This window comes from Meles meles, chromosome 4 (assembly GCF_922984935.1).
Source record: "Meles meles chromosome 4, mMelMel3.1 paternal haplotype, whole genome shotgun sequence".
Taxonomy (NCBI): domain Eukaryota; kingdom Metazoa; phylum Chordata; class Mammalia; order Carnivora; family Mustelidae; genus Meles; species Meles meles.
In genome coordinates, this window is record NC_060069.1 from 114,095,115 (window position 1) to 114,110,969 (window position 15,855).

The 15,855-nt window shown below is 37.0% G+C and overlaps 1 protein-coding gene across 43 annotated transcripts in view; it reads left to right on the forward strand.

The window, feature by feature from the left end:
• LOC123940940 (ABI family member 3 binding protein) overlaps positions 1-15,855 on the forward strand; it is a 257,004-nt gene that overhangs the window by 121,936 nt on the left and 119,213 nt on the right. For 41 of the 43 annotated variants that reach the window (XM_046003947.1, XM_046003948.1, XM_046003962.1 and 38 more), the window contains 6 exons: positions 9,705-9,770; positions 10,936-11,010; positions 11,558-11,632; positions 12,499-12,573; positions 13,492-13,563; positions 14,358-14,432. In XM_046003947.1, the coding sequence (XP_045859903.1) occupies positions 9,705-9,770; positions 10,936-11,010; positions 11,558-11,632; positions 12,499-12,573; positions 13,492-13,563; positions 14,358-14,432 (438 nt within the window). The remainder of the gene's footprint in view (positions 1-9,704; positions 9,771-10,935; positions 11,011-11,557; positions 11,633-12,498; positions 12,574-13,491; positions 13,564-14,357; positions 14,433-15,855) is intronic. The other 2 variants (XM_046003964.1, XM_046003977.1) reach the window with 2 other exon arrangements.

Consider the following 15,855-nt stretch of genomic DNA (forward strand, 5'->3'; position numbering starts at 1 on the left):
TTCTATTTCTGTTACATGTGATGGGCTCAGATCTCAGCAAAGAGAGAAAAGGATGGCACCACATGAAGTAAACATGTCTATTATAGTCTCCGCCTTCAAGTGGGAAAATGCCTGAAAGTTGGCTATGGATGTCAGCCAATCCAGAGAAATAGCAAATTGTGTCTGAGGCTTCATTCCCTGAGTCACTGACCCTGAAACTCAAATGCAATTACTTAATGTGATGCAAAAATATCTTGAGCATTCCAGGTCACCTGAATCTAAAATCTGCATTCTGGGTAGAATTTCAGGTGGAACCATCCCACAGGCACAGCTGCACCATGATTACTGAGCAACAACTAGTCTGTGGGTCTGTGTGGTGGTTTATCTGCTGCACTATGATGTGCCTAGCCTGACTCCTGTATCATTCATGAGGATTACAGCTCACAAAGCAAACTAAACTAGATGAACTCTTAGTTCCATTTCATCTCTCATCTTTTAGGTTATTAACCTTGAGGGCATAGGGTCAGCTAGGTTTCCCTTGAGCAGAATATAGTTTTTTTGGTGTCTATAATTATTCAAGAATGAACAAACCTCAAGGAAACCATTTATGAAGTGTTAATGCCTAGGACATGAACTATGTATAAAACCTGAATCGAACCAAGCTTTGGGTAGTGAGGAGATATGTTGGGGAGTGAGGATTGTAGGGTTCCAAAGAGACAAAGATGGAGGAGATTAAATATCTTAATAAAGGAAATGTTTCTTTTGCCTTTGATTCCAGAAAAGGAATATTCTGGTCTTGCTCTGACAGAGTATGAATAGTGGTTAATGCTGCAGGAAGCACTTGCATTATCCAGTTACCTCACTATGGCCAGAGCGAACTTAGGCTGCTAGAGAGCTTGCAACTATTGACTGCCAACCCCCTTTGGATGAAGTGTTAGGGCTTGTCATGAGCTGTAACAGTTCAGTAGGTAATGATTTCAGGCATGAGCATTGGCTCTAGAAACTTCCTAGCCTTCCCTCACAACATTTAAATTTTATACTTCTGCTACTTAGTATGATCCTTAGACCAGAAGCACTGGCATCCCTGGGGACCTTGTTAAAAAGGCAGAATCTTGGGGTCTACTCCAAATCTTTTGAATCAGGATCTGCTCTTTAAACAAGACTTCCAGGTAATTGGTATGATCAGTAAAGTTTGAGAAGCACTACCTTATCACTAGTTAATATTATTTCACACAGTGTAGGTAAGAATCATCAAATGTGGTTAATTATAGTGTGAGAGTCCTTCAGTCAGTATAAGATTAGTTTCTCAAAGTGGATGATTAAGTAGCTCTTGTTTCTACTAATGCCCACAATGCCTCTATCTCTTATATAAAGGTTCTGTGACATCTCCTCTCATGTTAAATTTCAAATTAAAACTTATTTTAATTTGAATTAAATTCAAATTTAATATTGTGATTGGATGCCATCCTTCTATCACATTCTATTGTGATTGGATATATTGATATATTCATACCATCCTTCCATTCATTGCAGCCTTTCCTGTTGCTTGTGATTGATTTTGTGTGAATTTATACATGTACTAAGTTTCTATTTCCTATTTAGTTTCAGTGTATATAATTATTTTACTTTCCGTTTACTCACCATGGTTTCCTAATGTGATTATTTTTGAAGTTAAGAAGAGAAGTAGAGATAGTATGGAAGGCTGGTCCATAAAACCATTGGTCCCATTCTTAGTTGTTGTATCCTTTGAAGAAATATATATTTTAGCTGGTATGTATGAACAAAATGAAAACATTTTGCTTTCTCTTTTGGGATACAGTGTACCTATACTTACTGTATCAATTCCCATTGGTCAAAGACCACTAGAATCACAAATGTTTTTGAGCAAAGTTAGATGTTTTACTCATCACAACAATAGGGAATGCAGAACATGAGAAACAGTGGGATCTCTTGGTAAGAGGGTGCTAGAAAGGACTTATTGTATAGGATGTGGAAGGAAGTGATGCCCTGCTCTGGAATGGCTGCTGCCAAAAAGTGGGAGTAATTCTATAACTGAATATCTTAATCCTTAACTAGAAGTGAAGAAGAACAGAGTGAAGCAAAGTTATGATTGGCAAATTCATATTAACCAGAATATGGGGACAGAAATTTTTGTGTTCATGCATTTGTGTTCAACACAATTACAGAGTGGTATGGATTTTGTCTTGATCCACCTTGGTCACCAAGTGGTCTTGTGTGATGTTGGTGTCTATTCCAATTGTTGATGCTCAGCAGAACACCGCAGCCTAGCTGTGGGTGCCAGGCCAGCTCCTGGATGCCAGGAACTGCTTTTCTCTTTATCAGTCATTAAGTGTGATTTATCAACACCTCTTGTAAAACTCCTTTTGCTTCAGCACTTGCTTGATTTGTGTTTTCCACATTTAGTTCATATTTTGTATCAAATCATCAGAATGCATGCTCTCAAAAAGATGTCAATGTTACTTTTGGATATAAAAAGCTGTATGGAAATTCTAACTTGCATGCTGATTATTGAAATCCCTAGATCATTTCAATAGTTGATGAAAGAAAGAGTAGGACAGGGTATTTGGCATTTGGAGTATCCCAGAGAAGTGTAGTCATCAGAAATACTCTTCCCCACTTTTAGCTTATTTGCCCTAATCTTTCATTAGTGCTGCATTTTGTGATCTTATTATTTGGAATTCTATTTTGTATTAAGCCCTCTCTAAAGTATGTTTAAGTAGGATTGATTGATTTTTTTTAATTCCCTTGGCAAATCCAATTTTTCTTAAAGTTTAGAAAGGAGATGATAAAAAAACTGCTTTATAATTATACACCAAAATATACACTTCTTTAAAGATTTTTAAAAAGATTTTGTTTATTTGAGAGAGAGAGAGAGAGAGATTGTGCATGAATAGGGGGAGGAGCACAAGAAGAGGGATAAGCAGATTCTGTGATAAGGGTGGATCCCTCAACCCTGAGATCACGACCTGAGCCAAAAGGAAGAGTTGGACATTTAACCAAGTGAGCCACCCAGGAGCCCCTGGAATATATACTTCTTAAAATAAGTTCTATGTTAAAAGAAAGTTGGCCACATTTTAGAAATACTTAAGTGCTTGTTACAATGGTTCAGAAAAGTACATTTTTGTGATGATGTAATAGAATAGTCTTAAGTTCTATTGGTAAGTGACAAGTTGACTTTGATTTCTGTGTTACTATAGAGTGAGTTCTAGAAGAGTTCTCAGAAGCTTCCATTCATCACAAAGAATTATGCATTTGCATGCATGTGCATGTACTTGTTGGATTTATCTCTTCACTGGAATAATATAGTCTTGTATTTGGACAAATTAGTATTTGTTTTCTATTAAGAGATTCAAAGGGTTGTATGTATACCATCATATTGATCCTCCCAAAGTCCGTGGAAGTAAAGGGAGCTATCATTTTCTTTTAAGGAGGTAAGTGAGAGGCTTGTCCCTGACTGGGTAGAGGAGCAAAACAAGATCCTCATTCATTTCTTTCCTAAGCTCCTCTTTAACAAAGCATTCCAAGTTAAGAGTGAAACAATGTCATACAGCTTGCTTTGAAATTTTTTGTTGAACAGCTTCCCAACAGAGTTAATTAAATGTTATTAGGTCCAGGTGCCTTCTAGAATTTTAAGAAACTAAATGGTCTGTGAGAAAGTTTGGCCAATTTCTGAAGTTCAATCTTATTGCAAATGCTATCACTAATCTTTGAACTACAGAGTGAGACAAAGCTGGATTAATAACTATCTCAACTGTCTAGCGGTTATGTGACTATAGACAAGTGATTTAACCTCTTAGAGTCTCAATTTCCATATATACATTTTTTCATTGGGTTGTTATGTCTTAGAACTAATGTGTAAAAAGAAAAGAGTGTGTAAATCACTAAATCTAATTCACAGATTTATAGTACATGAGAGATGCCCTATAATCTTTTCCTTAATACAGTGGACTCTTGGAATGAATGCATCCTCTTCCCACCACACTGTCCATGCCAACCTTCCTGAATTGCTGCAGACATCCAATAGTAATAATAATACAATAACAACAAAGTACCAAAAAGAAAGGAATAAAGGAAGAAGGAAGAGAGAAAATAAAAAGACTCTAAGCTCACATATAATGATTCTTGAGTCTTCATTTCACTTGTTTGAATGTTTTTTATGAGGAATGGAAAGGATATATGCATTGTTATATAAAGAGACCCTGCTCCTCATGGAATAGTCTGATGTCCTATTCCTATTCCCACGGCAAGAAGGTATCACACAGCCACACTGTTGTGTTAGAGTCACAGTCTGAATCATTCTATAAACTCTGAGACCCTTTCTAGGCTCAGGGAGTAAAATGATGCATGACCAACTTGTTGTGTTTTTCCACGGGCGTCAGAGATGGGAGAAGCAGCGTAAATGCTGTGTCTGTATCATCCCACAGCTGGGGCACATGCATGATTTCTAAGGGCCTTTATATCATTGGGGAGGGGTGGAAATCAGCTTTTCGTTTCTGGCTTCATAATGTCATCAGTGTTAAGCCTCTTTAACTTCCTTGCTTATCCCCTTAAGAAGACTTAGTACCAGGAGAGATTTAAAGCCCAATTCAAAGAAAGAAAATGGTTTCTTTTTATAAACCAAGATTATTCGACATGTTTACTTTCATCCTCCAAAAACTCTCCTGCCTGTTCTTTCCCCAACGTATCCAGAATAAGTGATTTTTCCCTCCAAATCTACTGTGACTTAGTGCTAAGATGACTCCTTTTCTGACATAATTTCTTCCCCTTGAACAACAAACAGTTCTCTTTAGAGGCTCGCCCCTGACAAGAGAGTCTAAAGTGGAAACAGTCAGCCTCAGTCTCTTCATTCAAATCCACTTTGGGAATCCACTAATTATTTTCCATAATTTTTTAATACTTTATAATTAATTTAATTTAATTATTAATTAAAAAATTTTTTTTGTTAATAGCAACTTTATTGTTCCACTGGTGCAAAAAAAAAATCATAATTGTATGATGCATTTCCCCTTAAATTTACAATAATGACGGTTATACATAAATTATATCAATCACAAATTTCCTATTTTATACTATTTAGAACAAAATTATTTTGATAAATATGCCCAGAGGACAACATAGGTTCTTAATGGATGACTGAATCCAAATATGCAAAATAGAGCTTTTGGTGTTGACCATGGTGTTTTAAAATTCTCAAACATGCACTAATATATTCTAGTTTTAGGGAAAATATTACACATGGCCTTATCTTGCAATTAGGGAAAAGCCCAAGCTGAATTTCACATACAGTATCCTTTATATAACAATGCATATATCCTTTCCATTCCTCATAAAAAACATTAATTAATTTAATTAATTAAATTAATTATAATTTAATAATACTTTATAGAACTGCAGTAAATTACAATATGTACTTCAGCTCTCAAAATCATCTAAAGAACTGAAAGCTTAATGACCAGCACCCCCTAGGAGAGGTATAATGGTTGGAATGTTGTGGCCACAGGTGGTTTGCTTGGAGTGGTTGAAAAGAGATGGAACTCTCTGCATTTGGACCCTACTGCCTCCCTGTGAGGTGATGATGAGCACGGGATCTGGCCCACCCAGCTAGATGAAGCCCTAGAGAGGGAGAAAAGTAGGGATGAGTGGTGGTGTTGATGCTCTGAGAGTCAGAAAATGGGATTCAAGGGCAGCAGATGGTTTACAGATTCACTTTGAGATTTACAGCATCAGTGTTTGGTTTTGCTTCAGGAACATTTTCTTGTAGGCACTGTTTTCACAAATTTCAAGGCTAACCAGAGAGGTATTTTATTTTTCCATGAACTGAGGAAAGCATTATTTATTTATTTCAGCGGTCCTGAGAACTCTGTGTGTGGTGTTCCTAAATGCTTTTCTCGTCTGGCTGTTTATTGATAGTCCTGTAGTATTTTCCCATTATTCCTTCATATATGGTCTTAGGATTCTATTTCCATGGCAGGGGATGGCCACATAAGCATGTGGCAGGTAATTAATTGTGTAGCAGAGAAAGAGATCTGTGTGTGCACGTATGTGTATCATAAGATAATTAAAGGGGCCTATTCATTTATTTTCATTTGTCTTCACCAAGAGCATAAACTACCCAGCTGTCAAACCCACTGTTATTTGTTCACTATAATGGCCATCTTGCAGGTCAACTCTATTAATTCTGTTAATTAATAGAATAATTATTTCTTTTAATTTTATTGAGTCTCTACCATGTACTAGACTCTTGGGCAAAATAAACCTTGGGGTGCCTAATGAGCATGACTGATGTAATCTCCGTCCTAATGAGATCTTTAAGAATTTGTTTTAAAAGGAAAGTCTTTCACATAGTTACCAATATTCATGGAATTTGAATAAAATACATTGATAAATTCTTGTTAATTAGAAATGCCTTATCTGTGTGCCATCATATGTTTCCAGAGCAATATCAGAGCATTTTTATGATGGAATTTGCATCTAATCAGTTTTTAAAAACTAAAGCAACCAACAATACATAATCTAGCAGTGTGGTTTTAGAAAGTCGTGAGCAAATGAGAAAATGGTACTACGCCTTATTTCATATCACTGCTCTTTCTGAAAAATACAAAAGTAAAATTTGGTTATCAGTCATTACTTTTTTTTTTAAAGATTTTTATTTATTTATTTGACAGAGAGATCACAAGTAGGCAGAGAGGCAGGCAGAGAGAAAGGGGAGGAAGCAGACTCCCTGATGAGCAGAGAGCCCGATGCGGGGCTCGATCCCAGGACCCTGGGATCATGACCTGAGCCAAAGGCAGTGTCTTAACCAACTGAGCCACCCAGGCCGTCCCAGTCATTACTTTTTTTTTTTAAAGAAAGTTAATAATTGTTTTTTTCTTGGGGTGCCTGGGTTGTTCAGTGGGTTAAAGCCTCTGCCTTCGGCTCAGGTCATGATCCCAGGGTCCTGGGATGGAGCCCTGCATGGGGCTCTCTGCTCAGCAGGGAGCCTGCTTCCCCCTCTCTCTCACTGCCTGCTTCTCTGCCTACTTGTGATCTCTGTGTGTCAAATAAATAAGTGAAATCTTTAAAAAAAATAATAATTGCTTTTTCTAACCTTTGAATTGAACTACCTATTTTACTTGCATTAGATTGGTTCTGCAACTTTTGGTCCAATTTCTGTTCTGTGAAGGCAAGATTAGAGAATCTGCTTAATGTCACATAGGAGCATTTCATCCACTGAAGTAAACATTGGTGATAGAAGGTGTTTGCCTCATGCATCATAGCATGTAGAGTGTCCAACGAAAAGGTTTTGCTTTGAACTCTTAGCTATTTGTCACTTTCATAGCGGGAGTAGTATTGTAAAAAGCCAGGGATGTCTAACCATTTCATACATTTTATTCTGGTACAGAAATACATATATAGGAATTCTGTAATGAAACCAAGAACTGTTGATTTTTAGGGAACTCCATTTCTGACACTGTTCTTTCCTCCAACATCTATACTCCAAAGTCATAAAAGCATGTTCAACCCATGAGCAAAGCGAGATGATAGTGTGTCTCTCAAAGCTGCCCAAAGAGTATAAAACTACTAGCAAGCGGTGTCTGTGAATAGTTAGATCTCTTGTTCTTAACTTACTCAACTCTCAGGAACTCCAGAAATGGAAATAGCAGGGACCAAGCCTCCTGGCAGATGTGTTATTTTAGTCTTAAGTATATTTGAAAAAATGTTTGGAAGTTAGAGGTCCCTGACATTTGGGAAGTTCCCAACATGAGCCACAATGGCCATCGGATGCTGGAAGGAGGGTTTCTTTCTCTACTATATGCCTTCTAGGAATAACATGAGGGAAGATGGCAGCCTGTCTTGGAACCTCCAGAATGAAAGTAGAAAGAGGGCAAATAAATACCTCTTGGGACAAAAAGTACAGCATCGAAGACAGCTGGTTTAGTGTTACTAGATAATAAGGGAAATGTAGGACTTCGTATAATAGACAGTTGTGGCCTTTTTCAAAAGCAAGCACCAATATAAATAAATGTCAAACTATTTAGTCATAATTTCTGGTATGAGAAGTTGAAATACAAGTTGGTAAAGTTTTCCAAACTTGTTTAGAATCAGATAGAGCTGACTTTGCTAGATCCATGACTTGAAGTTGGCTTAAAGCAAGCCTCAGATCAGCAACTGCCAGCATTTTTATCCTTTAAAATGTCAATCATTCTTGGGGTGCCTGGGTGACTCAGCCAGTTAAGCATCTGTCTTTGGCTCAGTTCACGATCCTGGGGTGCTGGGGGGCCTGCTTCTCCCTCTCCCTCTGTACCACCCCCCACTCATGCCCTCTCTCTGTCAAATAAACACATCTTCAAAAAAAAAGTTAATTGTTCCTATCTGACCCTTTAAAATTGTGACTAAACACAAGAAAACCTTGCATCACAACATAATAGATCTCTTAGAACATTTGCATGACTCATAATGTTCTTTCCATTTTTTGAAGATTTTGCAAAGGAGTAGATTCCCCTTCACAAAATGAAATCTGTTTCCTGCTTCTTTCGTGTGTGGTGCAGTATGAACGGCCTCTCTGTCTTAGAGTGTGTCCCACAGTGTGATATTATCTTTCTTAAACCTTCAGCTAGCACTGGTTCAAAATCACTACAATGTCACTAAACTACAAGGAACTACTGAGTAAATTTTCCTGTGAATTTCCATATAGCCATTCTGAATGGGAAAGGAAAGTAACATCTACCTCGTAACAATTAATGCTTTGTGTACACCTCTCATTCTTGTAGTGACAGCTCTTTGTGCAGAAAAGAGAGCATTTTTATTTTGATGCTGTTCTTGCTTACAGATTCCATGCTTACATGGACATGAAGCGTATCCCTTTGTTAAAATCAACTGTTATGTTTAAGGTCACCCTGCTTGCTTTATTTTAAGTAGTGTGTGAAATTGATCCTGAAATCCACATAGACTGTAGGAGGACTACAAAGAATATAGAAAGAAAGCTGCTTCTAGGTAAAGAGGCAGGAGGTGTGGTGCAAGAGGAAAGGTCGGGACTTAACTTGGCTCTTCCTGGCCCAGTTAATGGGATGGAAAATATGCTGAGCTTGACAGTCCCAGTGTGGGACCACCTGCAAATGTCTTCACTGCTGTGAATCTCAACTTTGTTGTCTAGGAAATGGAGAAAGCACCCTATTATCTGGAAAGTGGGGATGATGCCTACCTCACCTGTTTCTCAGGGATATTGAGAGGGTTAAATAAGCCGATAGGTGAGAAAGTGCTATGCAAACTGAAAAGTGCTGTGCAAACATAAGATTCCATGATGGTGACTTTTATTAGGTGGGAAGACCAAGCAGTAGACTCGGTGCAAAAAGCTTCAATGTGACTGCTTTTTCCTTCTTTGGAAATCTCTCCTCAAATTGCTTCTGGCTCATATATGTTTATCTTCTTTGAAGCTCTTTGATTTAGAGCTGGTACCACTTCATTATAAATATATAGCACTATGCACACATCACCCTTGAGACCAGTGTCCAGGTTCACTGGGGAAAAGCCTTTAGTTTGGGGCGGGGGTGGGCATGCGGCCTTAGTGATTGCTTATGCGTTAGTGATGAGATCAGTAGCCCAGAGCTAAAACTCACTAGCGTCTGCATGAGACTCCCTTGTAACCAGCGTAAATTATGTCATGAAATCTTTTAAAATTCATCAATTAACATCTTCTCTTTTGTTCTGCCTTTTCTTTTTAAAAGCCACTTACGATGTTTTCTCAAGCCCTGCGACATCAGATGAGCCTGAAATGTCAGAACCCCACACAGGTATATCCAGCATCTCAAGGCTTTCTTTGGATGCCAGATCATTCTGACAGCACTATACCTAGTTCTCGCTTTCATTTTGCAGAGGGAGAAAGCAGACTCTTCGGAGCTCTGCAGGGGAAATGTGGCAGTCTGTGTCCGGGAGATGTATCCCACCCATTTCTCTGTTGAGCCATTATCTCTTTATCACCATCAATAATAAGCTCTGCCAAGTGTGGGAGATGTAGATAGATTTGGTTGCCACTGCACCAAAGTTATGTAATGGCCCTATTGCTCTATTATCAATATCATTCCAAAAAGGTTTTAGATTCTTAGAGAGTTTTCTGTAGAGCAGTCATTCTCAAATGCGGAAGACTCTTCTCTAGGCATTTGGCAACAGCCAAAGATATTTTTAATTGTCACAACTGGGGAAGGTGGTACTGACATCTAGTGGATGGAGACCAGGGATACTGCCAAACCCCTGCAAATATACAGGACAGCTTCCCTACACGGCTCCCCACCCCCAACAAGGAATTATCCAGCCCTAAAGGGCTATGATGCTGAGGTGAGAAATCCTGTTCTAGAGCCATCATGTCATTCATTTGTCTGTGGAAGTCCAGTTGGGTCTAATCTTTGACATTCACTTACTGATCCTTAAAAAAATGAGTTTAACTCAATCTAACAGTTCCTTTTAGCAAGTGTTCATTAAGCATCTACTAAACTAGATACTGTGAGAGATTCAGAGTAAATAGAACTGGTCTCTGATAGACATAGCTATATATCTGATATTTTTTGAATATTTAGCCTCATCATAGCATTATTTGTGCCATGATAAAGGTAAATAATTTTGAATCGCAGCAGAAAATAAGGGGGGGAAATGAAATAGAATGCTGAGTGAATTCAGCTAGTAGTTAAGAAACAAAAGTGAGAAACCAGAAAAACCAGTTGAAAATAAGTTAAATATATGCAACATTGTTTTCATCATGGTTTTTAATGTTTAAAGTATGTATGTTTTTAAAAAGTGAGTTCCTCTTCCACTCCTAATGAATCACTAGTTTAAAAATGTTGGTCCACTCTCTTAACTGTTCTTGATACTTTTTCCCATATGAGGCATAATTTATTACTCATAAATTTGTATTTTATTCTTGGGGCCTTCTGCTTTTATAAATGTTGACATTTATTCCAACAGCAACAAGAGATCCATTTCTGGATTCTGTCCCACCTAAAACTTCTAGAACTCTTGAACAGCCAAGGGCAACACTGGGTAATGTTTTTAACAGAAAAATCCTACTTTGTTTTCCATCAAAAGAAAATCCATGTGAATGCCATTCTTCCAAATGACCATTTCATTCCATCACATCTAATCATTTATTTCATTTTTATTTCTGAATGTATTTTTTTTTCTTGTAATGCAGGCATCTTGTGTTCCATTTGGGGCATTCTCTCTCTCTCTCTCTCTTGAACTATAATAGATCATTTTTTTTCCATCCTTAAAGGAATGAAAAGCTTTGAAAATTGCATGGACCTCTTCATCATCCATATCATCCCATCTCATTCATGTGTTTGTGGCCTGTATCACCTCTCTTCCATGTGTTGACCCTGCCTGGAGTCTACCACTGAAAAATTATCATTCTGATCTTTTCTTTAAATCATTATTTCATCTACCAGCTTTCAAGACTATATGCATTTTTCATTCTTAGTCATTTACGTGTAGCATGTGCTTTGCAATACCACCTAAAAGCATGTTAAAACTCCTAAAATACCTCATTTTAACTGGAATTAGTTGGTGGGTGGGGTGTTTGTATTTTCAGCTCCAAGCGAAACACCGTTTGTTCCTCAAAAACTGGAAATCTTTACCAGTCCTGAAATGCCACCTACAACACCTGGTAACTAATGACATTTTTATGGTTGTGTACTTTGAAAGAACAGATAAAGTGTCAAGAAAAGAATCAGTTTTGTTGAACTTCCAGAGTATTTTCAATAGTAAATATTCCCTTTCATTCTCTGTCATGAAATTCTTCCAAGAACTGGGTTATCTGTCGGACTGCCTGCCTTGTGATAATTCTCAAAGGATTTCCATAATCTTGGTGTCCATGTGTTTAAAGAATTATTTTCTTTCTATAATCCTTTCAACTTTGCTTACCAGAAAGTTGCAATGGAATTACAGATGATAATTATTTTATAATATATTCCTTCTATTTAGCCCAATTCAATACCACTTGGTCAGAGTATTTTTCTCAACATAATTTAAATATAAAGAGCACCACGTAGGTTCTGCAATGAGGAAAGATGGATAAGAGAAGTAACACAGTCTATATGCTATTATAGAAAATTATTTGAATAATTAAGTTCATTAACTCTTGCTGAGGTTAGTCATGAGCTACAGAATTAAAGCAGTTCTGAACTTCCATTCTCAAAATCCCAAATGTTTGTGCTTCTCCCCTATTGTTCAGTAAATTATCTTTTGATAACTCTACCTTGTGTTCTTAAATCCCTTAAGAGTGCCCACTTCCCAGTACATTTAGCTCAACAATGTACCTTTGGTTTTTATGTGGACAGTTAGTTCATTTTGGCCCCAAAACACCACATTTATTGAGCCCCTACTGTGTATAAAGCACAGTGCTGGGCATTCTGGAGATACAAAGCAATAAGAAGTAGTTCTTGTATTCAAGAAGTTTACAAATTTACAGTTATAACCTGATTGGTCCCTGCAAAATATTATTTATCAAAGCTATATTAAATCTTCTTTCAGCTGCCCAGCAAACTACGTCTATCCCTTCTACACCTAAACGACGCGTCAGGCCCAAAACACCAAGAACCAAACCTGGTAAATAACTGCCTCTTTAACCTCTCAGGATATTTAATTCCAAATAGAGAATGTCCATCTCCTTATCATAAAAAGAGGTTATGTGATTCTATAGATTAAAGGTCTATAGGCCTTTACAAAATTTGAAATTAAGTGAAGATGAATAATTCAAAATAACAGAAATCAATTTTCAATACTATGTAATTTAAAATTATTTCAGTGATGTTCTTACATGTGAATTTTGGTATAAACCCAGAAGCAGGTCCTAATGTCACTGTGTTAGAAAATTAGATTTATAGCGAAATTTGTTTCCTTGGTATGTATGTATATTTAGGTGCTTATTGGGCTGACAGTTCTTGTTTTGTGTGCCAGCAGTATTTTCAGCTTTGAGCTGGGGCTGTGGCTCACAGGAGAGACCATGACTCCCTCTGTCCAATTGTTTATCATCTTAGAGAGACCATACAGCATAAAGAGTGAGAATCAACATGAAACTATACAGTCTGCTTATGAGGCTCTAATACTTGTGTTGAAGCTCAGAAAAAAGAAAGAGTTGAGGATGTAAGTCTCAAAATGTGTATAGGGTTCAGACAAATTTGAAGGCGGAGGGAACAACATAAGCATACGTTATGGCACAGAATTTGCATGGCACAGCTAGCTTCCCTGGAGGTAATGTTTTTCATTGTCAGAGAACACACTCAGAATCATGCTCAACAAATCAAGGTTTTGCTTATTCCATGGTAGAATAAATACAGTTTTTTATAGCATTTACTACTATGACTGAACTTATAAATTCTTTCCCAAAACTTGTACTCAACTGTTTTTGTAAACACTGACAGCTACATATGGCAGAATTTCAAAAGGGTCATTCGGTTCTTCTTGGGATGATATCTATCTATTGCCTCTAGGAATCTTAATTTTTTTTTTCCTTTCCATCACCAGAAAGAACCACAAGTCCTGGAACAATTACACCTAAAATTCCTAAAATCCCTGAATCTACACAGACAACACTGGGTAATGATATGTCCTTGGTAGATGGGTTACTTCATTTTGACATGAAAATTCAATGCCTTAGCTTTTGTGTAATGTCTCAGTCTCTGTTCTAATTAGGTCATTTTAACAGTACTGAGAATCTCATAAAGTACAACAGCTTGGTGGCTTTCGTGATTTTTCAATAGTTGGCCTCATAGCCAGCACATGTGAACTCAGCATCCAGATATCATCGTGTACCTTGGAAAGCTGGCAAACACTGCTGCCTTCTCCTCTTCCATCCACCATTGTATGTGAAGTGGAGTCTTAAACACAGTCCTCCTTTTTTTTTTTTTTGATGGAGGCCCTCAAGTTCAAATTCAGACTTCCTTTGGAGGAATAGTAGTCTATTATGATGTTAGTAGAATTTCTTTGTACTATAGACCAGGGCATTTTACCTATCAGTGATTATTCATTTTAAAACATGCCTAAAGACTTGGATATGGCTGAGAAATATGAAGTAAGGGTACAAAATTATTATACTGATTTTTTTAAAATAATGGATTAGAATAATTTTCTTTGTGTAATTATTGTGGCTATTTGTACCAATGCTGTTTCTGTTCAAATATACTCTTGAAATGCTTTTTCTGAATCAGATGCAAATTTATCACTGTTTTCTGTTAAATACTTGTCTGTGAAATACTCTTTCAATGGAATATTTCCAAAAAATGTCTAAGATGATGAGTTCATTCCACTTAAAATATAGGTTTTCCTTTTGAGGTTTTAGACACTGAAATGCTTAAATATTGATTTGTCAATTATTTTCTTTACTTTTCCAGCTCCCAGTAAAACACCATTTATTTCTTTGAAACCCAAAATTCCTCTCACCCCAGAAGGGACACCCACCAAACCCGGTAATTACCCAAACTTTCTCTTTTTTTTTTTTTTTTTTAAATCCAAAAGGAGGATTAAAAAATTGTTTCATGTCACTCTTTGGAGCAAGAACTTCTGATTTGTATTTTGTTATTGGATACAATTTTTCCATGGAAAGTGCAAAAATGAAATGCAAGGATCTCACTATAACCAGCCCCTCTGATATTATCATAGCGTTTCTCTGAGCTTTTGGGTGGATCATTCTGTTCATGACCATCACAGAGAAAATACAGAAATAGAGTGATGGGAGTGATTGAGGACTCCCTTGTCTCCGACTACGAAATAATTCAGTACCAGAGTGGATTGGAATTCTGATCACACTGAACAATAGCTTTTCAGCCTGAAAGGGGGGAAGTGTTTCCATCCCCTAAAAACTCTGCCCTTGTTTTAAGACTTCTTGTTCTCCAGCTGCAAGATTGGAAAGGGTGGGATTTTCCTAATGCTCCATGATCTACTTTCTGAAATGAGACTGATTTCTGAATACTGACTTTTGTCTATTTCTCAGGCGTAATAATGGTGTTTTGCTGAAAAGAAGAAGGCTCTTTTGCAGGGCAAGATTATTGCGTTTATGTAATTAATAACAGAGATATTCCCCTGCATTTAGATGGCAGGACATACTGAATGACCAAGTTTTCATTTTTTTTTCCTATTTATCCAGAATCTATGCAGCAGTTTAAATGTTGACTTCTAGGTATCCCCTTGTATTCAGGAAGTCTGTAAATACAAATCATTTTCCTCCAAATTTTAAACTTATCTTCGGGGTTTTTCTCACTGTCACGTTCTATGGATTTTTCACTAATGGGTGTTCACAAAGTACAATCATTAAAACAAACAATTTTCTACATGAATGGGCATGATTTATTTTTTTGCAGTGAAATGGGCAAGGAAGAAAAATGTAACTGCTCAGAAAAAAGAATTCTCAAGACTCCCTTTAAAGAGGCAGTGAGATTTCCAGGTGTAGGTGTCAGACTGGAGGAAATTAGGGATTAGGCAAAGGGGGTGTAGTTGATGCTGTAACCATGGGCGAGATCTCCAAGTCAGAGAAATGGAATGAAGTTTCACTCTTACCCAGAGGGGTTATTTGGAGAAAGAAGTATAGCTAATGAAACTCAAGAGCTCTAACAGTTCAAATCAAAGAACTTCGACAGCTATATGAGAGATGTACATTTGTTTAAAAATCATGCTTAGAGGGCTGTGGAATAAGGTCATAATTATTATACTTACGCTGTACTTTGAAGAGAAGGTTATTATCTAGCAGATTGAGAAATATTACCATGTGTTTAGACCACCAAATTTAAATAAATGTCTCTCCAATCTAAGTATTTCTGTTATTACAAGATAAAATTTGAAAAGACAAAAAAAAAGCCTTCAGATATTCCTAAGAGTTTAAACATAATTAGTTAC